The sequence below is a fragment of the Limulus polyphemus genome, unplaced genomic scaffold (genome assembly GCF_000517525.1).
Source record: "Limulus polyphemus unplaced genomic scaffold, Limulus_polyphemus-2.1.2 Scaffold77, whole genome shotgun sequence".
NCBI classification, from domain to species: domain Eukaryota; kingdom Metazoa; phylum Arthropoda; class Merostomata; order Xiphosura; family Limulidae; genus Limulus; species Limulus polyphemus.
In genome coordinates, this window is record NW_013665687.1 from 294,493 (window position 1) to 320,462 (window position 25,970).

The 25,970-nt window shown below is 33.8% G+C and overlaps 1 protein-coding gene and 1 long non-coding RNA gene across 2 annotated transcripts in view; both read right to left on the reverse strand.

The window, feature by feature from the left end:
* The window catches only part of LOC106467102 (tubby protein homolog), a 37,482-nt gene extending 21,347 nt beyond the window's left edge, over positions 1-16,135 (reverse strand). Inside the window, exons 1-3 of the mRNA XM_013927425.2 lie at positions 16,007-16,135; positions 1,300-1,508; positions 469-726 (exon numbers count right to left, since the gene is read on the reverse strand). Of these exons, the coding sequence (XP_013782879.2) occupies positions 469-726; positions 1,300-1,508; positions 16,007-16,115 (576 nt within the window). The 5' untranslated portion in view covers positions 16,116-16,135. The remainder of the gene's footprint in view (positions 1-468; positions 727-1,299; positions 1,509-16,006) is intronic.
* Positions 16,136-17,411: 1,276 nt separating this feature from the next.
* Positions 17,412-25,970, reverse strand: part of LOC111087784 — a 41,533-nt gene continuing 32,974 nt past the window's right edge. The window contains exon 3 of the long non-coding RNA XR_002612428.1: positions 17,412-17,531. This is a non-coding gene — a long non-coding RNA (uncharacterized LOC111087784). The remainder of the gene's footprint in view (positions 17,532-25,970) is intronic.

Consider the following 25,970-nt stretch of genomic DNA (forward strand, 5'->3'; position numbering starts at 1 on the left):
AGAAATATTATGTTTGTACCAAGTTTACTTGACCTAAAGTAATTGAGCCAATCGTTTCTGATACACAGGATAGTACAAAAGTAAAGAAATAACTGTTCAAAAAAGAAAGTAAATGTAGGGATGGCTAATATCAATCCTTCAAAAACAATGCAAACAAGATAAGAGGGATGGCACTTGCATCATCCCTACATAGTAACATAGACAAGAATTAACATATAGCAGTTTATTACTATTAAATCACAATTGAGTTAATTCATCCTGTTTTTGTCTGTTAACATTCTACTACACTGTGTGTCTGTGCTACTATGTAAGGATGATGCAAATGCCATCCCTACTATCTTGTTTACATTGTTTTTGAAAGATTGATATTAGCCTTCCCCACATTTACTTCCTTTTTGAAAAGTTTTTCCTTTATTTGTATCTTTTTAAAGTGACACCTTAAATGAAAGTTAAAAGTTTATCAATCACCTTCTTTCCATCATCTTTCTCTAGATGCAGATAGTATGTTGGAAATAAGCCTCGGTCCATTCCTTTCTTGTCCCGAGTGATGCGACATCGGACAGTCAGGCCTTTAGGACAAGGTTCACTAATAAATGCAGGAAGATCCTCTAGTAAGTCTTCCAATATACCAAGGCCTAAACTTGGTTCGTATTCTTCTTCTTTACTAGGTTGCGCATTACTCTCTGATCTTGTAGTAGTTGGCATTAACAATGATGAGTCTCGCACCTGAAGAGTAATAATAATTATACTGATAATTATGTAAAACTTGAAAGTATTCTCTTGTGGCTGCCCAATAGGTAAAGAAACATTATCTGAATTCAATGATCAGTAATTTGTTTTTTAATCTTAATGAATTTATATATACCTCTGGTGGTTAGCATATGAAACCATACCAGATGACTTTTTCACCACTATAGGTAACTAGACCCATTTATTGTTTACATCAACCACTGGTGGTTGTTGTTTGGCCTTTACCATTTAAGATATATTCAAAATCATAGAACAGTATAAACTGAAATAACAAATGAAACTTGATTATGAAAACAAAAACAGACTGGCTACATTATTAGTTCATAAGCCTCAGCATCTTTGCATACAAACTATACCATACCACCTTATTATTTCTAAAATATCATAAACCTATGTATAATTCTTATATAAACAAGTAGTTATAACAATGTATTTTATATCTCTAGTTACTAAAATATTGAATAATTTTTTTTTGATAATAGTAATAAACTATACTTACTTTATAAAAATGTCGACATTTATGTGATTGTGGTAATTCTTAGCACTAACCTCCACTTCAGAAGGATTAATCTCAGAAGAAAGATCATTTACAACAGATTCCTGGCTGTCACTAGGAGGTAAAAAAGTAACATATTGTGAATTACTGGTAGAAAGAGTTGATGCAGTTGAACTAGTTGGGATGATAGGAATGCTTTCCTGATCTTCATCAAAATCTACTTGAGATGGTAAGTTCAACATTTCCAGTTTTTGCTTCAATCCTACAAGATATAAATCAAGTATGGAATCTTAAAATAATGACTCTACTACTTTTTTAGCAAGTAACTTGTAAGGAGACTTAGTTCATGAGTAAGGTACACAGATATAATGTTTCAAAATTTGAATTTTGTGATAAAAATATATGTTAATCACTTTTTATGACCAGGAACAATGATTTTTTTTTCTAACACTAAGATCAGCTTGATGCCTGTGCATTCACAACTGACAGAAAAACAATGTTTAACATCATAATGAAAAATATCGTACTTAGAGATCATACCATTTATTAACAAAAAAGTATTTTCCTTATGCTATTTGGCAGTACAGATATATACAAGTATAGCAAAGATAAAAGGATCAATGCCTGTGCTTTACAATCCCTTCTACTACTGTTGGTATTCTATGTGATATCCATGGTTATAAATTATTTCTCTGCAGTGCTGGATTCACTTTAGGACACTTTTAATGAAGCACATTGAGATCAATGTTGTTTTCCACTCCTCTTTATAAGTTTCCCAAAGTCTTTCATTTATGCACATACAATGGCTTTGAAGGACCTGTTTGAATACCCAAAAGCCAAAGAAGTCTATGAGAAATGTTTACAAATATCAATTTTTGTTTTTGTATTTGAATCATGCAGAAGAACTGTCGGGTTGATTTAAGCATGTGACTAGATGTTTTATCTCGAGAAAGCCATACCTTGTTGACATACAGTACAAAGGCGGTGTTTCCTCTTTGTATAGCCTGATATTATGCAAAGTTCATCTTGGAATATTTCTCAATTTTTTGGATTATAGCCTGTAACCTACAACCATCACACATGATTTGGAAAAAATACTTGGACATTCTCCGTACCATCTCTGAAATGTTAAATCACCATTACTAGGACAGTAATAAATTTTCCAGACTTTTGCAGACACTTAAGTAAACAATGTTTTATCCAATGTGAAAATATATTTTCACTTGTCACATGTTAAACATTGCTTGTATAACTGTCAACAGTTGGTCTTCTTTGGGAGATGCTTATTAACATAACAGGAGTCAAAGATCTTTTTAAGCTCACAAAAAATATTTTACATTTTGAAACAATGAACTCGATGAACTGGGGATTCTTTTGTCTTTTTGAGTACAATGCAAATTAACTTGTAAAAAATTATATAAGCAAAAGAGACTTTGGGGGCTGTGGCTTGAACCTAGGAGCTCTGGCTAACAAGAAACGTATTCTAACATTGAGCTATTCAAAAGTACATGCTATCTCTGTCTGTTCACACATAAGGCTTTTTTTACTATGAATATGATCACAATACTACATTATGGTGTTGTCAGGCAATTTGTAGATTATTTTACCACTATCCAACCAAATAATTTATTTACTATTATTTTAAGGTACCATTAAAAGTCAAGTGGTTTGCTACCACAAAGAGCTCTTAACTAACTGGTGATACCATTCTAAAAATGTATGACATTCATAAATAGCATTAAATATAAAAAACCCTTATCTTGTTTGCAGTTATATAAGTAATGTTCATCACTTTGTATATGTACACTTTCTGCAATGTACATTTTTCATATACAATACATTTTAAGTTATCTAGCATAGTAAGTTTGCAGTGAGACATATAATTTAATTCCTCAATCTCAGTATGATATGTCAGGAGATTGTGGTAAATAAATGTGATGCTAAAACATGGTGAATTTCCTGAGAGACATAATACCTTTATTGGGCCATAATCTATTAGAATTTAATATAAATAGCAGTAAAATGTTCATGTCTACTGATTTTATTACATTATCAAGAAATTATACAAAGAAAACTTTACACCAGCTGTGTTAATAATCCTAGAGTAAAAAGTTTCAATCAGAATTTGTTTTAAATTAAACTAGTGTCACTAACCTTAATATTGATTAAATTTAATATTGAAGAAGTGATTTTCTGAGAAAATCTACTTTAAAATGATGATTTTAAAGGTAAAAGAAAAACATCTTTACTGAAAGTGGTCTTGACAGTTGCTCAAGAAGCTGACAACTTGAAAAAATGTATGACGATGTAAAGAAATGCAGTCCTCACAAAAATATGTAAAAATTGATGCATCCTCTGAATAGTGGTTCAAAGACATTGAAATAAAACTAATTAGCCTAAAAATGTTATTATATAATATTTTATTTAGATACATTTTTACAATTTACAAATACTAAATAGTACATGACATGAATGAAGAGTAGGAAGATGCTTGTAATGGCTGGAGACGGCTTAAATGGGTAATGAAGAAAAACTTTAATATAAGTTTAACATGACAGCAAATGTACAACGTTTCGACAAGGTTTTGTCATCATCATAGATCATGCTATCCTCACACTTTGCTTTCCCTTCTTTCACCTGATGATGACAAAAACTTGTCGAAATGTTGTACATTTGCTGTTATGTTAAACTTATATCAAAGTTTTCTTCATTACCCATTTAAGCTGTCTCCAGCCATTATTAGTCTCAAAGTGGGTTCCTCGTCATCGAATAGGAAGATGCTTGGTTAAGTTTGACCAAATTATGGTCTTCAGCTGTATTTTTAGTTTATTAATTCTGACAAGTCACATAAACACTTCCTGTGTTTGTACAGAAACTGGCCATTTACCACTTCACTGAAAGATAAGTACTGCTGATGGAGCTAAAAGAAAAATATATTTCACAGTTTTTCATTTTCTTTTTACTAAACATCACTGTGTGCATTAGTGTTTGACTTTGAAATAGTTGGGTAAGATGGATATGTTGTTCTTTAAAGTTTTTCTTTTCTTGCACAACCTTATGCACAATAAAGTTTAGAGCTCAATGCTATGCACAAAGATATTATAACATGTTGCATGTTGTGTATATTTATATTGAAATGCAATTGTTTAATAGGAACAGTAAATGATGCAACATCATCAATATACAGTGTACATGTAAATATATTGTGTATGCTATGCTTTCAATATTTTAATTTAAACACTTTGTGTTAATTGCTAGAGGGAGTTTTAGCAAGACATAATGAGGATGTGTGGTGTCTAGACATCTCAAATTGATGTAACATGTTGAGCATGACATCTCGAATTTTCTGAAAGGTTGGAGAAAAATAAATAACAGTATTTAAATACCAGAAGACTATTGGATAGATAGTCACTGGGTCAGAGAGAGTAAATCAGTTATTTAGTCAGTCACTTTTGAACTGTGTCGTAGATACGACAGAAAAGTTAATAAGTGATTGTTAAATTGTATTTGTGTAGCTTGTAGAACTTGTATGTTAAGACCAAAGAAATAAATCATTTTCATTATCATTAAGTGGAGAGTACTTTTAATTATTTATAGTAAATAATCATAAAGAACTTACCCAAGGACAGAAACTGTTACAACAGTACAATATTAAAGAAGCAGCCATTTTGTTGTGCAAAATGTAATAAAACAGAAAATTCACTTTAAAACTATTATCAATTTGAAGGATTACAGATGTTAAAACACTTTTGAACACAAGAGTGGATAAAGATCCTGACTCCCACTTTTGGTGGCCTCACATAAATCTTTTAAAACTTCTTTATTTGTTTCTTTTCTGCGAGATCAAAAATCTACATGCAGACTTTTAAGTATTTTTTTTGCAAAATTATGAATGGAGTTCATAAAATCAAGTAAATATACAACCATCAATACAACCAGAGAATTAGCTTCTCAACAAATTCTTGTATGTCTGCAAGTACCATTAAAGTATGTTTCTCCTCTGGTTCTTTTTGATTCACCACAAAGATCTTTCAAAAACAAACAACAATTATTTATGCAATAAAATGGTCTTCTAGCACAGCAGCATATTACTGAAAATTACTACAAAGACAGAATAATGGACATTTTAAATTTTTGTTTCAGGTCACTAAAATTCAGCTTATCACAGGATTTATAAACTGTAATTTACAGATGTGTTTGGATAACATAATGAACATTTTTGAAAAGACACCCTATTTGTGCCAAAAATACATTCTGGATTTAAAAAAAAAGAAAAATACCTAAAAAATATGAATTTCAACAAAAATATCATTTCTAACTTCTACCCCCTATATACTCTGTTAACCTTACAAATTGCACCCCACCCCAAAAGTGGTACAGCCATAAGTCTTCAAACTTGTAATGCTATATCAACACTCATGGTGGGCACAGCACAGATAGCTCATTGTGTAGCTTCGTGCTTAACTACAAACAAACAAACAAACTAATTGCATAGTAACATACCTTACAACAATCTAATACATGTAACAAATAAACTGATCAAAGACATTTAAAATTCTTATTGTTATATTCATCTACTTTAACACTCTATGCAATGGTGGGGTTCAAAGTACTCATGCCATGACCTATTAGAGAGTGCCATTCAACATGGTACTACGTATTTGATGTCAGACTTGCCAATATTCATTTGCCCTTCATTGCTGATTTAGGGACAGTTTGTGGTAAGTAAATACCAAATACAATACACAGGGATACTTACAAAAACTGTAGATATGCATTTCAGAGGTTCAACAAGTTATGAAAATACAACATGCAATTTGTATGATGGAAAAAAAAAGTATGTTTATTCTTCACATGAACATCACTTTGCACTGTGACTTGTTAGATTCTGAATCAGACTAATGTCGTAAATCTACAAACTTATCTTGAGTAGAAATACTTTTGTAACATGTGGTATTTCGTGCACAACAAAATGCAACTAAAATTGCAACTAAATGCTTGCAACATTTCACATAAGTACACAAAGTAAATTCGGAATTATAGTCAATATCCCTTCTTCAATATGATTTCAGTCCATCAACCAACCCCTTGCACATTTGGTTAAGCATAACATTCAAAGTAAATGTCACTAATTTTTATTATTCTGAAATACATTAGCATGTTATTTTTCAATTACATTTTTATGATGCCCATGGAATAGCTGGAGGGTGATAAAAATGACAAAATTGGATTTTTACCCACCTACTCCAATACATTTATGTTGAAAGTTTATTCCCTAAATGTCACTAATCTTTTATTAATCTCGAGGATATTCGTATATATGAATGCTATACTTCTGATTTTTTATGGAAACAGGCTGAAGAACTATAAAGATTTTACTTTTATGATAAGGTAATTAATTTGTGCTGTTCAGATGGATATTTGAATGCAAATGTCACTCGTTTTTTTGTTTTGTTTTCAGTGCAAATGGATATTTACAGGCAAACCTTGCAATTACTGTTATAAATATTCATCCTGAAGAAATTTTATAGCCCTATAGAAATTCCTGGAGAGTACTGAAAAGGATGAAATTAAGCTATTAATGTCCTCTAAATGTTACACTTTTTTCATCGCAAGTGTCACGAATATCAATCTAACATTAGTGCACGTAATTATTGCGTGACATTAACAACCTATATGAATGAAAAAAAAAAAAAAACAAGTACCTGTTAACTTCGCACAGAAGTCAGGTACTGATACAAATACACATCACATCACAAATGACAGTCTATGTCGTTCGTTCCTCTAACTGCTGTTAATTAATGTGGTAACGTACTATAGAAAAGCATTCATCATTTCACATTAGCTACACAAGATAGGCTTCCTTAACTTATAAAGATATAATTCATTTTTCAATAAAGTTCTTACCTCAACTTAAGTGACTGTCACAATTCATTTTATTCTTACGAAAGTCCATAACTTTAAATAAAGTACACATCATAAATTTTACCTTTTTATATTACTGTTCAACTTGCATATTTTACAGACCAAAGCCTCAAATTCTTTTATCTTGCAAGATCCATAGTTTAAGCTGAGAAGCTGATTATTATTTCTTATATAAGTTTTAATATTTTGTTATTGCTAAAATATAGGATTTGAGTAGGTTTTTTATTTGTCTATTTACATGTCCAAATACGCAGCTGAAAAGTATTTATTCGCATTTTATATTTATGGCAAAGCTAATAGGGATATCCACCGTCGTCTCTAATATTGAACTATTGACTAGAGGGAAGGCAGCCATTCAGCAGCACGCTACCACCCACCATCCATGCTAAGGGGCTGACTGTTCCTCTTGTAACGCAACCACTGCTTCGGAATCTAGAGCTCTACTATAAGACAAACCTGTTCCCCCGGGGCTACAAAGACATGAAAACATTCATAACGACAAAAGAAAGGAACAAAAACCAAGAAAAATGAAGAGTGTTAAACTTACATTTTGTAATTAAACTGCTTCTATTTTCTTTGTTCTCTGGTGGGACAGCGATATGCCTAATGGGCTTAAAGCGCTAAAATCCGAGGTTTGATTCCCTGCAGTGGACACAGCACAGATAGCTCAATGTGTCTTTGTTCGAAAATAAGAAGAAAAAACTATTTTCTTTATATACATATTTTTATAACGAATCATGCATGGTTCTTTAGGTTTAGCAACCCATATTTAATTATATATATTGTTCTAAGTAATATTACACCGTTAAAGCGATTTAATCAAATTTTAAAATTAATTCATCATGCCCAGCTTATTCCAATCGTAGTTCCAAAGAAAGTTACACATGTTCTTTTAAAAGTCTAATGGATGACTTAATAGAGAATTACCTTACTAATATATTCCTCGAGGTTTAAGTACCATTCAAGACTGCTCTCCAATAGTTTTGTCAACCCTCCACTAAGTAATTTCAAGAACAAAGAGCACATTTACGCAATAAAACGGCCTTCTAGCGAAGCGGCACTTCATTCAATTATATACTGTACCACTCATCTCGATACTCGAAGTCTGTCCGGACTTCCCTGCACTTATTTCGTTATAAAGAACGTTTTATATGGAAGTTTCGGAAAGTTTTCCCATTTTCAAACTTAGAATTTTACTCGGCTAAGCATAGGAAATGTATTCTTTTTTCTTCTTCTGCCAGTTGTTTGCAGTCCTTGAAGTTATAATGTCCGGCGTATTACAACTGTGTTTGCTACGTGAAGACTTGCAACTCTACAGTAACATGTTTTACATAAATAACTATGCTTGTAATTTCACAAACTCTGCTCTTCAGCAGATAGATGTTTTAGAAAATACGTAAATCGACGTTCTATATCACAACTTCAGGGCAAAGAAAAACTTTTTTAAATCCACGTGTTTTGTTTTATACTTAATACTTGGTATTACTGGTTAATAGAAGGCAATAACCCAACGTGTGTGGTGAAGAACAAACGTCAATTCGAAAAAGCAAATCTCCAATTTCATCTATTTTCATTTAAACGTTACTTTGTGTTTTTAATTTAGTAAAAATTACCTCTTCAATACGGTAACAAAACAAACGAATTTAGCTCGATTTAAACTTAATGGAAACGACAACATATGATTCATATTGCAAGCACTGAACACTAATAATACAGTTAAGTAAACGTTAAACAACCGGTGCGAATGGAACTAGTGAATTTAAAATTTGTTTGTGGTTATTCCCTAAACTACTCGGGGATTATATGCACTAGTCGTCCCAAATTTTGAAATGATAACAGTAGACAGAAGATAAATAGCAAAGCACCAACCATGAACTTTTGGGCCACTCTTGTCTGACCGAATTGTAGGATTTGATTGTCAACTTAATAACCCACCAACAGCCCCAAAGTGCGATAACGGTACGCGAACGTTGGTCCCGCAGATCCAAAGCCCGATACGCTAACCAAGGTTTCGCCTATGATTTTAAGCGAAAAAAATTCAAATTTAATATCAACCAATGTTCAATGGAATGTAGCATGACTAATACAACCAGATACTTAAAAAACAAGGTACTCAGTACTACATTAACCTTCAGGTAAAGTTAGTTAACATAAATAACAATGTATTTACTGAAATCATTAATCAGACAACGTATCTATCCTTTGTCAAGTCACACTTACATTTTGAAACCAAACCAAACAAGCTATGATGTGTCGTCCAGTCTAAGTTGAAAATACCGACTATGTGTCCTATCGATCAACTTTTACATAAGTATTTAAAAATATTTTGTAAATTTAAAATGGTGTAGGAATGGCACTGCCAAAAACAATGTAAAGAAGAATATAGGGGTGATACAGCCATATATAGATCATCCCTACCTTACCTTTAATATTAAAAGTTAATGTTACACTGTAAAATGCACGAGTACAAAATGGTTAGGACGTCGGTCAATCTTGTAGAAAGTCTGTAATAATTGACATGTTTTGACTCAACTTGGTTTTCCTTGTACATAAGTCCTAGGTTCTTCGTTACACTATATTGATGCCTACCCTGACATGACCATTATATTATGATAAACAAATTGCATAACAACAGTCAGGAATATATAACTTCCAACTGCAGTAATATTAAAGTTAAGTATGCATTTTACAGTGTAACATTAAATGTTAACTTTGAAAGTCATGTAGGGATGGTCCATAATAGCTGTATCATCACTATATTCTTGTTTGTATTCTTTTTGGTACTGACATCCCTACATCATTTTACATATACAAAATATTTTTATTACTCGTTTTGTGACAGTTTTTCCCCTGAATGGAAGTTAATGTATTCTATGCATGTTTGTAATAAAATGTAATATTATTTGTATTGATTTTTTTACTCCTTCACTTCATATATAATATAAGGGTTGGCTCCCTAAAGACACCGATTGTATAGTGTACAAAGCATCGAGTACTATATATGTTACGGTCATCTAATGTACATCTGTTATTGGCTGGTAATTCCTGTTTCACCCTATATTAATGCTTTTTAAAGGAACACCAGATTTCTGTAAACAAGCTAACTTCAAGAGGTAATGATAACATCGTTTACACTAGAATTATGATTATTATTATTAATTACTATTAGTAATTACGACTAAGCGATGAAATCTTGCACTGCACAGAAATGCATAAAGTGGACTTAGGTTTAAACTGATGTTAGTGATGAATTATTTGTAGAATTATCTTGACTGAAACAAGAAGAAAAATGAACAATTTGGTGGGTTGGTCACTTTCTGGTTTGGTATCTTAACAAGGATTTCTTGCTTTGTTTTGGGGCTTGTTGGGTAGAGAAACAAATGGAAGTGAGTGGCAATCATATTTTAAAGTAAAACTCTCTGTCACTGTTGACATTTGAGCGTCTATATTTGCATCATGCTTATTGAGTACCTTGGCCATCCCTATATACAGTCTATGATATCTATTCTATTGAGTACCTTGGCCATCTCTACATATGGAGTCTATGATAGCTATCTCGCATAAAATTACACTTTTCGCGTTTACCCCATTCTAGTCTTGAATATATCGCATCACACACTTTTAATTCTCTATCACACGTGGGGTCTGACATGACTTAGTGGTTAAGGGGCTCGACTCGCAATCTGTGATCGCGGGATCGAAACCCATCGCCGAATGTGTTCGCACTTCAGCCGTGGAGGGCCCTTATAATTTGACGGTCGATCTCACTATTAGTTGGTAGAGTATCCCAAGAGTTCGCGGTGGATAGTGTTGACTAGCTGCCTTTTCTCTAGTCTATCATTTCAAAATTAGGGATAACTAGTGCAGATAGTCGTCGAGTAGCTATGCGAGAAATTCAAAAACAAACAACCCTAGCTACTAGTACAAAACCCAGTATTTTTAGGTTACATAATCCTACACGAGATACTGTATGGTAACACATAGTTATAGATTCGATTTTTTATTCTACCATTATGCAAGTTAGAAACAGATGTAATAGTACCTTTAGTTTCCCCCTTTTTTATGCTGCGAACATCCATTCTGCTGTAACGTCCATACTACACCTCGACAACCAGTTGAGAGAAACGTTATAAAACCTTCTAGCATCTTCCTCTTTTTAAACTTAGTCTGTGCTGCACGAGAATTACCTCTCACTGGCCAAGCCATCAGCTCCATGCTGGAAGTATGTGGTTTACAGAAAAACACACACACACACTGTACAGTTTGACGATGTATTCGTTGTTCATATCATGCATATAGACACACACAAACACAATAAATGTTACAAGCATCCAATTCCCCGTTCATCTATAGAATTTTGTGCCTCTGGCAGATTTCGTCGTAAAATGCACACAGTTGATTCACTATCGATTCTATAAAACACATACTGTGATTTCTCGATATCTTAAAGTTACTTATTAAAAATTGCTTTCAATTTGCTGTTTCGTGTAGCAACTTTTAATATGACGTGTAGACTTTGATCAAACTGAAATTGAAATCCTATTAGGCTAGTTCCAGATAAGATATTTACGATAAGAATTGAAGAAAATGTCATTTCCATTTTATTTTTTGTGTTGTTGTATTTCTTAGGAGAAAGGGGCAGAGGAATTACACATATCGATTATTACTTTTCGTTTTTTCTGTAGTTTTCAAGAACTTTTCCTATTTAGACAATATTCTTCCTAACAGAAAATGAATAAAACTGTAAACTTTAATTCTTGGATATTCTTGTTGAAGGACAAGATGAAACTTTCAATATCTCTATTAATCATATAATCACCGGTTTATATATACATACATGTCCTGGAACTCCTTTCATTACCCTGCTCATAAAACCGGGTATCATAAAATAATTTTTTCACTCAATTAAAACAATTTGTATTACTAGGGAAAACTTTCAATCTGATCTTGAAACGTGAAATTCACAATTAATTATACAAAATAATTTCCCTGTAGAAACCAGAAAGGTAATCTGATCAGTTAGAGAAAACGGCAAAATAGAAATTAATCATGCCGGGTGTTGCCGAGAATTAGATTGCTGGTCTGTAAATCCATTGGTTTGTGGTTCGCGTCCCGTTGTCGCGACAATATGCATTCTTTGTTTTTTTACCTTGGTTTGTCGAACAATAAACTGACATCGTTGAGAAGGCAACTAAAAACCACTTCATCTATAATTACCGATGGCAGACACAATGGTTTTATGTCTGGCCTCTGTTTCTAGCGCGGTTGGGTTGTTTTTTTATTAGAAGAATTTCCTGTTTACTGCAACATACCTTATATCTCCAAAGTTTTATACCAAAATGGACAGTCTCTGGTGAGGAGACATCAATGTGATACCACCTTAGTTAGAAACTGTCGATTAAATAATCTGTCTTATGTCTTTGAAAGACACTTCTGCAAAGTGGATAGAATCTCGATATTCAGCGTGAAGTACTTCTTGAGAATCTCCACGAACTACGAGATGTGTAGTCTGTGTTTTGGAAGCTGTTTGAATTAAAGATTAACGTGTACTTATCACTTTTAAACACCTGAAAAATGCTCTGACGATCTTGAAACAATGCACTTCACTTAACGCCTTTCTGAACATGATAATCAGTTTGTTCATTTGCATATAAATAGAATTGTGTAGGATTTTAAAGTACGTCATACCTGAACCATACTCTGTACGAATGTGCGTGTGTGTGTGTACACGTAATACCTTATGTTAGAAACTACTGATGTGAGAGGGGACAGTTTACGGCAGTTAATTTACGAATGTTTACCCAGTTCTTTTAGTGGTCCCTATTGCATAAAAAGACTGAATTCAAAATGTTAAATTCTACAGCACTGCGTGCTACCAGGATAAATCACTTTATATACTACAATCTGGGTTTCTACAAATCTAGCCCGATTTGCTAAAGTTTCCGCACTTCAATGATTAATAATTTCTACAATTACGTAAAGTTCTGGCTAACCGAGTGCATATTTTTGGGTACTTTAATTGTAACTAAAGAAATAGGCACATATTTATGTAAAAAGTGACGTAATCACCTCAAACGTGCGCACGAATCTTGTATAGAAACCTCCTTATGTTCTCTTTTCCGCGATATATAAAGATAAAATGATAGGCCTTCTTCCCACATTTCAAAATTTCCAAAATGAGTGACTTGGTCTAATATAATAGGAATATACGGTTAATTTCCAAAAATATCAGAATATCTCATGACTTTATTTTTTTTTTACAAGTTATCGTAATTTATGTAACATATTAACAAATGTGTCATTATATGATGTCTAAAACACATCATAAAAAATATTTCATGAATGGGGTGAGACAGGTTCGAAAAAACAATACAGTTATGTGAAGTTATAACATCTTTTTAAATGCTAAAAATATCAAAAACTTGCGCTTCATTTTCGTGGAGTTTATACATCAAAAATCTTTACCAAATGTGAAAATACTAACAATTAAAGCACCATATTGAAAGCGTAAACGAGGGATGATTTTACGACTTTTCAAAAACCCATGATAAAATCATACCCTCCTCCTCCGCCTTTGGAATTTTGATACTCAATCTTGGCACGAAACCTTAAATTCAATTTATAATAATGGTGATTTGAAGAAACGTATTAGAATTCGCGAAATTGAAAAAAAATAAATAAATACTGAAATATTGTGTAGTATTTAATTAATATCAAATAAGCCACAATAATCGGTTAGAGCAGTAAATACAAAAACATTAACCATATTAATAAATGTGTTTTCTCGTTCACCTTCCAATATTGTTTGCATGCGATCAATACCTCAACTAGCTGCAAACTGTTGTAAAAAAACAAAGCACTGTAAACATCAGTAACTTCCTATATTCAAAGGGCATCTTTAAGCAGTAAGATTCTACATATATTTCAAGTAAAAATGATATGATTAAGAGCCTCATAGCACCTTACATGTAACGTTAATATATATATATATATTTTCCATTTAAGCACTGTATAATTAACTTCAGCAAGTAAAAATGAGATTAAGTAACCAGAAAGGTAATTTCGAAAACTTTCTATTTCCTTTCTTTGCACTGATAGTTAGAAAACCAAAGTTCCATAATCTAACTCTTTCTCAACTGTTGCATTACCTTAACGATACAATAAGGACACGAGTTTCCTCTCATATCTAATGTATTGCGATAAACATGTGAATTAATGCTGCCGTTGTTCATTTTCAGGTTAGAATAAGAACGATAATACTAAACTGATAACGGCATATAAAAACGTCCATTAACTTCTGTTTGGCCAGGCATGGCGAGGTAGTTAAGGCGCTTGACTCATACATAATCTGAGGTTCGCGGGTTCGTCCAATCAAACATGCTCGCCCTTTCTGCCGTAGGGTATTATAACGTGACAATCACTCCCACTATTCGTTGGTAAAAGAGTGGCCCAAGAGTTGGCAATTGGTGATGATTAGCTGCTTTCAGTCTAGTTTTTCACTGCTAAATTAGGGACGGCTAGCGCAGATAGCCCTCGTGTATGGAAACCCGAATTTTTGCTTGCAGACTTACCACTGAGCCACTGGATGCATGTTTGTGCAGAAACCGGAAAATTCTTAACTTTTTTTCTTCTAGTTCTTTCACTTATCTAATGTTATCGTCTTCAGCTAATAGGAAAAAAATAAGCATGTAATTCTACGGCACAGTTTTACTCACTGACTTGATCAAACTTCGCTGAAATATTTTGATATGCACTGCCCACACACTCGTATAATGACGCTGACAATCACGATACTTCGGAACCGTAGTTACAAGCTTTTATCGACCAAAAATTTAAAATTACAATTCATACTTCTGAAGAGGGGGCAACAGTTTCTAGAAAAAAAAAAAAAAAACGATGGCGGCTTACATACCAAGGTCAATAGCAATTTATATATAAGATTAAATACGATGTTGTATGTCTTGAGTGGCCCTTGAAACTTTTCTCAATCATGGCTCATGTTCACTTTGATGGTCATGATTATGCACTACTGCCTGACTCTACAATTTACATTATGAAACGTTAGATAAAAAAATGGGCAATGATCTCAATCTTAGACCACGCGTCTTAGCAAACATTTATAGACCCTCTTATGCTTAAGCATGCAAAAAGCACATAAATCCATTGATATTGTATTGAGAAAACTTGACAGGTATATGGCCAAATGGGATTGCTGTAATTCCAGTTTCTTCGGCCATCTTGCCAATGAAACCGTGGCCCAGAGATAAGCTTGCTGGGCTCTAGACTTGAGGTTCTGTGGCTCGAGTCCCGTTACCCACAAAAAAAACAAAAAAACTCGCGCTCCGAGTTATATGAATGACGTTCATATCCCACTATTCGGTTTGACAATGAGTACTGTAAGAGTTGTCGATGGGTTGTGTTAACTCTTTCGTCTGTCACTTCAAAATTAGAAATAACTAGTGCTGATAACTCTCGTGCAGCTTTGCACGAAATAATGTTGGAGTTGGTAACAAGCAAGCAAGCAAATTTTTCTAATGAAAACAACCGCTGATTTCGAGGTGTGGCTGGATGCTTGTGAGCCTTGTCAACGTAAACTCTTGTTCATTATGTTGTTTACTGTACAGTTTTTCTCTGGAAGTCTGTGGAACACAATTCCAGCCTAAAGCGGCGGTATTACACAGTTGAATGGTCGGGAATTCGCCATGAACCAAATATACATAATATATACAAACATATCGCCTATGGTGATACGCCACTGCATTATCATATACATATTGTTCCTGTATATAAAGTGCAATTAACCTTATGTGCATAATATACGTTTCTAAGGCTTACCTAACTGCTCGACCTGTGGAACATCCTCTTTAAATATTTCTTCTTTAGGTTTTGAAAGTGACGTCGGAAACTGTGTAGATAATGCAGCGTCAGGGTTTTCTGCACTCATGGTATATTGAAGTGGGCCGTCATAGCCTGTAATTGTAATAAGGGTTAATATGAAACAATTTCCCTTTGAGAAACACGTTACAATAGATGCGATAATGGTTACATGAAATAAGCTAAGGTAAAAATGTTGTTAACAATGAAGTACACACACGAGTGATAAGTTAATGCATTGTAATCACTATAGATTTTAGTTTTCTTGTATTGATTTACAACATTTTCAGTATTTATAGCTAATATGCTGTACAGAAATGGTTTCAATAATTCATATAGGTTACTTTTTAGTCAAATCTGTATAGTTAGCTTACTTTCTATCTGAAGTTCTTAGTTCTGAATTGTAATTTATTAATACAGGGAAGACTCCTTATAGCCTATAAAGGTAACATAAAAGTGGTTAGTATGTACTAACTATGATATCAACTATTTTGTACTAGAATAATCCACCATAACATACGAGAATGGCCAGGATATACTTAGTTTCTTTATAATGGTTCACAAGTTAGATAATGTTCTAATGAGGATAAAATTCATAAGGAGGATATATTATGTTTAATTTAATGTCAGTCAGTTTGTACTAGAGGTACAATTTACCTGGTGGTAAAAACATGGAGAAACTTGTTATAGCCTATGCAAAGTGGAAGGTTTATGATAGATTAAAGCTCAAACAGACAATTATATTCGAAAAAAAAAATATTCTAAAATAATGTCTTTATAATATAAGCAGTACAATTAATATGGATCAATTTTGCCCCAATTAAAATTGACTCAAATCACATTTGACTCCAAATATTTCATCTTCAAATTCCTCTTAATATGACAAATTCATACACAATACACATATGTGTTTGGGAACCATAAACTATGAAGGTGCCATGAAAATAATACAACTACAAGCCCTTGATGGCTGGATACAGTGTTCAGCAAAACAGCAACCATAGTACTGTGCTCTGTAAGTGAATGATGTTTGAATTCATGTAGATACTGATATCTTTTTAAGTATTAAGTATGAATAGATATCTTTATTAAACTTGCCAAAACAAATATCACTTTGTTTACAATTTCGAATTAAAGTCAAAAACATTTGATAAACATATATGTGTGTGTTGGTTGGGTATATGTCATCCAAAAGAGTTTGATGTGAGGAACTGTTCATAGCTATATTTGTTTAGTGAAACTCAGTATTGGGTTATTATTTACAAAATTCTTTAAAATATTATGTATAATAACTTTTGTATATTCTTTGTATAATAACTTGATTTTTGTTTTTTGTAAAGTGATACAAATGGGTCAGCATGTATTTTTTGATTTCATCACGTATTGGTCCTCTCCGACCTCTGCCAGATGCTGGTCGAGTGTCAGAAGCTTGAACCATCCCAAGAGCCTGTCTTTTCTGCTTTTGTTTCTGCTCCAAAAGTTGCTTCTGTAAAATAATAATAACAACGATGCTAATATTCACGGTATGGTATCCAGCAAACAGGCATGTTTTCATATGAAGCGGGTGATCAGACCTAAAACTCTGAATGTCTATTTCTAGGGAAGTCTACAGGGTGTCCGAAAAGTCTGGAACCAAAGGCACTTCAACGAATTTTACAGAACATGTTCCACTATTCGAAAAAAAGAATATTCGTGACATTGTCAATGGTCCGACACTCGTCGCGCATTTGTTGTTTCAAATGTTGTGTCCCTGATCTTCTCTTTGTACGCACGTGTCTTGAGCAGTCCACAGAAAAAGGAATCCATGGGGGCCAAGTCCTGAGATCTTGGCCCAAAATATTAATTTTTCAGAATAATAAAATAATTATATTTCGGAGAGAAAGACCGATCGCTTGGTACTTCTGAAGTTTTGTAAAAACAATAATTCAATAATGTCGGGGAGGCCATGCGGCTCGTCAGCCTGTACGGGTGCATTGGGGCAGCAGGATGTGTCCATTCGTTCCCCCCCCCCAAACACACACAATGTTAAACATCTTTCTTCTCCACTGCAAAATAAATACTTTAACAAACAGTATTAATTAAATTAACATTAAACAAATATTGTTTATTTGCTTCGGAAATTCGCATGAACTGCACAATAGCTATCTATTCACAAATGTCCCTAATTTTGAACTGATAAGACTAGATGGAAGGAAACTAGTCAATAGCACCCACTGCTAACTCTTGAGCTACTCTAATCAATAAGTATGGTTTAACTGTAACTCTTATAATTCAATCGTGGACCTAACGTACGAAGTGTGATTTTTCGGAAGGGGTTTGTTTGTTTGTTTCTAAGCGCAAAGCTACACAAGGGGCTATTTGTGTTGTGCCCAAAACGAATATCGAAACTCGATTTTTAGCGTCATAAGTACAGAGATTTGCCACTGAGCTACTAGGAGTGTTATTCAAACTGGGTGAAACGTAAAAAAAAAAAGAGAGAATAGAATGTAACTTACAAAAATATTTTACTGCCCTTAAATCGTTTTCTTGTTTCGCTATGTGTGCTCATTTGTCTCTGCACATGCTTCAACATTGGTCCTTTATTACTTACTAGTTGGAGTACCCGTCCCCTGTAAATTCATGATCACTGAAAGGTTGTCATAGGACATGAAAAGTTGCTTTCCTAAAACGTAATTGTAAAAAACAAAAACGCCCATAAAAACTGCAAATAGTGGTAAAAAACGTAAAAACATCCATAAAACCACAAAACGAAAGATGCAAAACTGAAAATAGGTATCTCCCCATGGACCGAACAAACCTTCATGCCAACAGGGGTAAAGTAGTGGTAAAGAACGCAAAAACGACCCATAAAAACCGCAAAATGCAAAACTGAAATTTGTATGTATCTCTCCATGCACTCAATGAACCTCCATACCAAATCTGGTGACATCCATCCACAGCGGGGAGAAGTAGTGGTAGAAAACGCAAAAACGCCCATAAAAATCACAAAACGCAAAACTGAAAATTTGTATGTACCCCCGCATGGACCTAATGAACCTCCATACCAATTTTGGTGAAGACCATCCACACCCTGCTAAGTAGTTACATGGACAGACAACAGACAGTATTATTACATTTACATAATTATGCAGTGAAGGATTTTGATGAGTTATAATGTATAAAAGGGTAAGGTCGTCGAACAGCATGTTTGTAAACATTATGCTTAGATAACTTTTTGAATAAAAGATTCATAATTTTGTATTGTGAAAAGAATTTGGTGATCTTTAAACAAAACTGAAAAGTTCAAATGCACTAACAGCCATGGTCTGAATAATCTATTACTTTTTTTTACAGTTTGTTTTGAATTTCACGCAAAGCTACACGAGGGCTGTCTGCGCTAGCCGTCCCTAATTTAGCAGTGTAAGACTAGAGGGAAGGCAGCTAGTCATCACCACCCACTGCCAACTCTTGGGCTACTCTTTTACCAACGAATAGTGGGATTGACCGTTACATTATAACGCCACCACAGCTGAAAGGGCGAGCATGTTTGGTGGGATGGGGATTCGAACCCGCGACACTCAGATTGCGAGTCGAGTGCCTTAACCACCTGGCCATGTTTTTGCAGTTTTATTTTGTCAAATGTTTTCCAAGGTCTGAAAAACAGAGCGAGGTCAAAATTAAACTAAAATTAAATTAAATTGAAACTCTTAATATTTATGCAAAGCAAAAGGGAAAACCTAAATTAGCAATAGCTATAGACTTCAATATAAGTAATTTATTAGATTCTGCACTTTTCCAAAAAATAAGTTCGACCTTTTCAGTCTCTTTTTTTTTTTTACTATTTGTAACCAAAATATATCTTGCGATAAGGGTACTTCCATATTCCAGAGTAAGGGCAGTGTCTTTAGTCTAATTCTCTATAAGGACACTCGAGAAACCTGGCAATTACCTTTGTATGCCTGTACTGTGTACCGCTAAATTCAAATTATCCCAGAAGGATGACCAATGTTCAAACACTTGCGATGTTTATTGGATCGGCTCCGAATCATACACTGTAATAAACGTTTTCACAAATTCAAAGTGCAATCTTATTACTCTGGGGAATTCTCATTGTAAACACTGTAGGATGCATAAGCTGATAAATTCCACATCCGAGTAGGGGTGAAGTCGGCTTATTTCTGTGCACATGCTTTGTTGCTCTCGAGAGTATCGTATTACGGTGTCACGTAAACAGTTTAATGACACAAGCAGTGATTAGTTGCTATGTTTTCAGGGGATTTCTACTTCAGTTGTTGACAGTAAAATAAACACAGAAACTAAATGTGAAATGTTTAGCAGTTCAAACTGAAGGGAAGTACTTCGAAACTTTGTGACTAAGAATAATAATGATAAAACGGCACATCTAATCCCCCCCCCCCCGATACCTCCTGTTAACAATGCTCCATGTCATGGCAACATGCAACTCAAGAACACCCGTGTCCTGCATACACCAAACAAAATGGGGACCTTAAAATTCAGAAATTTAGTAAGGTCAATATGGAAACCAGCCTTGCGTGGCTCATTTTTTATATTAAGGGTATCTTGCTATAGAGAGCATTTGTTTTGTTTGTTTGTTATGGATTTCGCCCAAAGCTACACAAGGGCTATCTGTGCTAGCCGTCCCTAATTTAGCAGTGTGAGACTAGAGGGAAGGTAGCTGGTCATCACCACCCACTGCCAACTCTTGGGCTACTCTTTTACCAACGAATAGTGGGATTAACCGTTACGGTATAACGCCCCCACGGCTGAAAGGGCGAGCATGTTTGGTGGGACGGGGATTCGAAGCCGCGACCCGCAGATTGCGAGTCGAGCGCCCTAACCACCTGGCCATACCGGGCCTAAAGGGCATTTGGACGCTGTCGGAAGGGTTCTACTGTCAAGGTTCTACTGTAATTGTAGAAAAGAAATTAACTAGCAGGTTTATTACATTTCTACTCGTTTATAGCTCAATCTGAAACTCAGGCTTCTTGATAATTATCTTGATAATTTGAATAACATATATTGTTAATAAATATATTCAATTATGTTGGCATAAAAGATATTTTTTCTGCAGCTGAACATTAGTTTGTATATAAAACAATTATTTTCGAATGATCCTAATATTACAAGTGACTCCATGTAGTTCCCATTTATTTATATATGTGTGTATATATATATATTCATACGACATAACATTGATCACATAATACGTGAAACTTAAAAATGAGTGAATTATAAACATAAGTTTTATAACAGTAGTATAAAGCTAGAACGTAAGATTTGAACATTGTCTTAGCACAAATGATTGCTGTAACTTTGTTTGCAAACTGATGCAGTATTTAATCACGTCTACCAAATCTAATTAATATGTGGGATTTCTGGATTATTTTTTCTTACTTTTAAATCTTATTGTTTTCAATGTATCTTCCACCCCAACATCTGTAATATAATTTAATACTAGATTCTGCAATCTACAAGAACAAGTGCGTTATATACTGAGCATAATACAGAATATTTTTTCTTCAACAGCTAAGTGCTTAGAGCATTATGAAAAATTATTATAATAGATGTGTGGCGGCTGTTGTACACCCCTTGCTTATCAACTCTTTTAACATGTAAATATTATGCTCTGAAATATACTGCTAGAAATACAATGAACCTTCTGATGTATACATGGCCACTCTACCATTCCAAAAGAGAAAAGAATGACGGAAACTGGAATGTCTCATAGTTCGACTAAATTTACACAAGTTTTTGCATCGCTACTAAAAAAAAAAAGAAAGAAAGAAAAGAAAAAAACACGAAAATAGACATATTATATAACTTGAAAGTTTCTATAGCGTAAGTGGATAAGTTTAAAAGGAGTTTAAATATCAGCTGCTAACAATATCGCAAGTTCGGTGAGTTATAAGAGCTGTTTTCTATATTTTTGTTAACTGTAATAATTTATTTTTGAAAACTGTGCGAATGGTGAGACATCAAGTAAATTGTACCAGTTTAAATTCGAGATATCAGCACTATTTTAAAAAGACATGCCAAAATTGAGATACACGAAAACAGTTGTTGAAAATAGATCATGTTATTTCTGTATTGGGCAAAACACATTAAGAAATGTCGTTGCCATTTCTGTACAGAAAAATATGTCATTGAAACTTTAAACAAGTAGTACAGATTTCTACGATAATTATAAAAAATAAAAAAAAGAGGAAAACATGATGGTGTAGATTTTATTTATACATAACCTTCAAATAAGTAAGCAGAAAATCCCTTGGTCTTCCAGTGAGTCAGCTGTAAGTAAAGGACGTACAAGGCTAAAATCCAGGGTTAAATTCCCCGCGGTGATCAGTGTTTTGCGGAAGAACAAAGATGCTTGAAGAATACATTTCGACTCTCTCCATGTTGTCATGTGCAAATAGCCCCGACGCGTAAGTAACAATATAGCTCGATAAAGACCACAGGATGCAAACATTCATGCCATAAATGAAAGCATCCCGGGATTTAACTGTACTTTCACAAAGTCGCATAGCTGCACTAGAGAAGAGCGGCCAAAGTCAGCAAGAAATCGCTAGGTCACTTGCAGTGCAGCTGCCAACAATGGATAAGGTGACGATGCAGTTCTAGTGATGTTGAAAACCAATAATTTCTGCACGGCACGGGAGCTTAAAACCAACAGAATGGACTCTTCCTGCTGTGATAAATTTAATGAAACATGGACCCACGTCAAACGGTCATTACTGTTTCTGGGTGCAAGAGTAACCGAAGTTATTTTCATATCATAGGTTACAATGCAAAGTAGCTAGACGTAAGCCACTCCTTACTCCAAGCAAGAGCGACATCAGCAGCAGATGCTATAACACCCTCCTGCCTTTTGGAACACTACTTTTTCCGACCCCAATCTGAAGAGTGAACACAGCTAGGTTTGCCATCCTCCCATAAACACTCTGCAAGCAAAACATGGCAGTCTATCCGTTATGGTATGGATGCCACTTGAGCAGCTGGACGACCACAACTGGATATAACCCAAGAGTCGGTCACTGTTACTCGAAATATGATAATTCTCTAGTAAGGCCTTCTACTTATCTATACCAGTGACTAGCTTACCAAACACTACAACGTTTTCATAAAAGATACGACTGTTCATTCAGCCGAAATCACAAAACAATGGCTTTATAGTCAGGGCATTAACCACTTTTCCATGGCCAGGCCAGTTATTAACCCTATCGAGTACGTGTAGTCCACATATGACCACTTCCAAGTTCTTCACCATTTATTCATAACGAAAGAAAACTTGGGTCTACCCAACTTTACATGCAGCACCCAGGATTTGTTCGCCTTATTTTAGATTTCAAATATTTTTTGTTGTTTTTAACCATAAATAACTTAGATAAACGTGTTTCAAGGACTATTATCAGTATCCTGAATATGAAATTTCACCTCACTAAAAGATAATTTTGCTAATACTTTAGTTGAACGAAGACTATTGAAGATTATTTACTTAATGGAAAGGGCTAAATTTGAGATCAATATTTCGCTTATTCCCGTGCAATTCGTTTCGAGTACTAGTGAAACAAACCAAACCAACAATCTTTTATAAGCAGGTAGAACGAAAGCACACAGAAGTGGCTGAAGCTTGAGCTTCAAACTTGTTCTAAAATGAAACTGCATATTGTGATAAGCACTGATGCAGAATCCTAACTGAGAAACTACTCCATATATTTAGACCAGAGGTGTCCAATAGGATTTCAATGCTCGCCAAACTTGTGGCGATCAGGTCACCATATGATTCAAAATATATACAATATTAATAAAAAAAAATGCGCAATCTTTTGAAAATAGGTTTGAAGCTTTAAACCGTCAGCAATCAAGACTGATACACAGTAAAATATATAAACGTAAATTTCGAATATTCACGCGAAAACAGAAGAAAATTGATAACAAACGAAGAGCATCAATTCTCCACATGGCGAGAGGTGAATGTACTGGACAAGGCTAATTTAGACCCGGTTGTATATGGGTTCCTTTAGTTGTAGTAGCTAATGGAACAAATAAAGGGGGGCCATAATAATAATAATAACTAGCAGAAACGCCCCCCTACGGACGGTTGTTTGTGCTAGTAATTACTAAACAGAGTATTCATACTTCACTGAAAAAAAAGTTTGAAAAGTGAACATTTTTTAGAAAATGATTTTTTTTTCTGGCAAGTACTGATGGGGAAAAGCGTTATTTAGTCATACGCAACTCATTGCATCAAAATAATTTAATGTACAGAGCTCAAAATTTTCAGAAATTTTACTGGTAAAAACTGTAATGTTTTTATATATTAAAATGATACCTTTATTTAAAAATAATAGTTTTGTTTTAAGAACTCCAGTTTCTCACCACTTCATTTAAAAATTACACCAATAAAGATATAATCAAACCCTCTTGTACAGTCCTAGTGGAAGTCGTGTTCTCGTCGCGAGGAGAGTACATTTATATAAATTTGTGTTCACTTGTAAGAAAATGTTTGTTGCACATACCACAGTTATTTTTCTAATTGTCTGATTTGTTTGTAATTATGCACAAAACTACACAATGGGATATCTGTGCTTTGCCCACCACGGGTATCGAAATTCGGTTTCTAACGTTGTAAGTCCGCAGACATACCGCTGTGCCACTGGGGAGCCTAATTGTATGAATCTTGAAAACTCAAAATGTGAAATTTTTATGGATTTTTGTTTGTGGTACCATTCAATAGATGGCGCAGGAGTTTAGGTTACATACATAGATAGTGATATACACGCTATGTCCATTATAGTTAGATTATGCGTGAGAATAAATATACGAAAAGATCAAAGATTTAATGTGTTTCAGAAATTGTAATGTGAATATGAGGGATTTGAACATATTGACAATAAAATTAGAGAGAGAGAAAGAGCATAAAAAATGATGTTTACTTTCCAGATTAAAATAAAAAACGTTTTATTTCAGCCAACATTTCCGCCTTGCGGTTTTATCAAGACTAGTAGTATAAGAACTGTTTGATGTGAAAATATACGATAATTTATTAATTTAGGTTACTGCATCGTGATTTAAAACGACTTAAAAATCCAATATTAACTATTATAGTGCTCTATTGCTCGAAACTTTCTTAATGTGCTTTCAAAAATATTACCGTTGTTTCACAGTCGTTCTAACGTTATAGGATAGTTATGATACCAGCTATATTACAACTAGCTGAATGCTCGTCATATGATGGGAAATGCTGATTACTTATTCTTGGGAAAATTAAATCTAAATAAATGTTTTATGAACATGTTTTCTTAAAATCAATTACATTATAGTAATAATGTATGTATAATTTATTTTTATCCTTTTTTTCTATTATTTAACGAAAGCAACATTTTGTCATCACCTGTAAGAGGTCATTGATTGGAATTTTGACTTCTGTATATTTATGTTATGTTCAACTCTTCTTCTTTGTAAATCCTTATAGATTGAACCATGCAATAACCTGGTTGTGAAAAAAATATTTCTACATGGTGAAATGTCTGACCCTACGATTTATTAATTGTGACGGCAAAGATTTGAGTGTGAAGGGAAAATCCACGAAGGTATAACTTTTTATTTTATAAAAAATGCTAAAAAAAATTTTGACTAAATTTTTAAATATCTCTTACCAAAGATGATATGATGCTTTATTTAATCTATAATAGTATTCGTATTTTTTTCGAATATTCAAAAATATTACTATAAATATGGTAATAAATATATAAAAATTAAATATAATAAAAAATTAACATCCCGAATGGAACTTGAACGCCAGACTTCCACCTAATAGCTGAGCGCTATAACCACTATAATACCCAATCTTTGTTATCATGTTTTATTATAAAAAATTCAAATCCCTAATTTGAACTATCGTGTTATCCTGGTTTTCCTAATATTG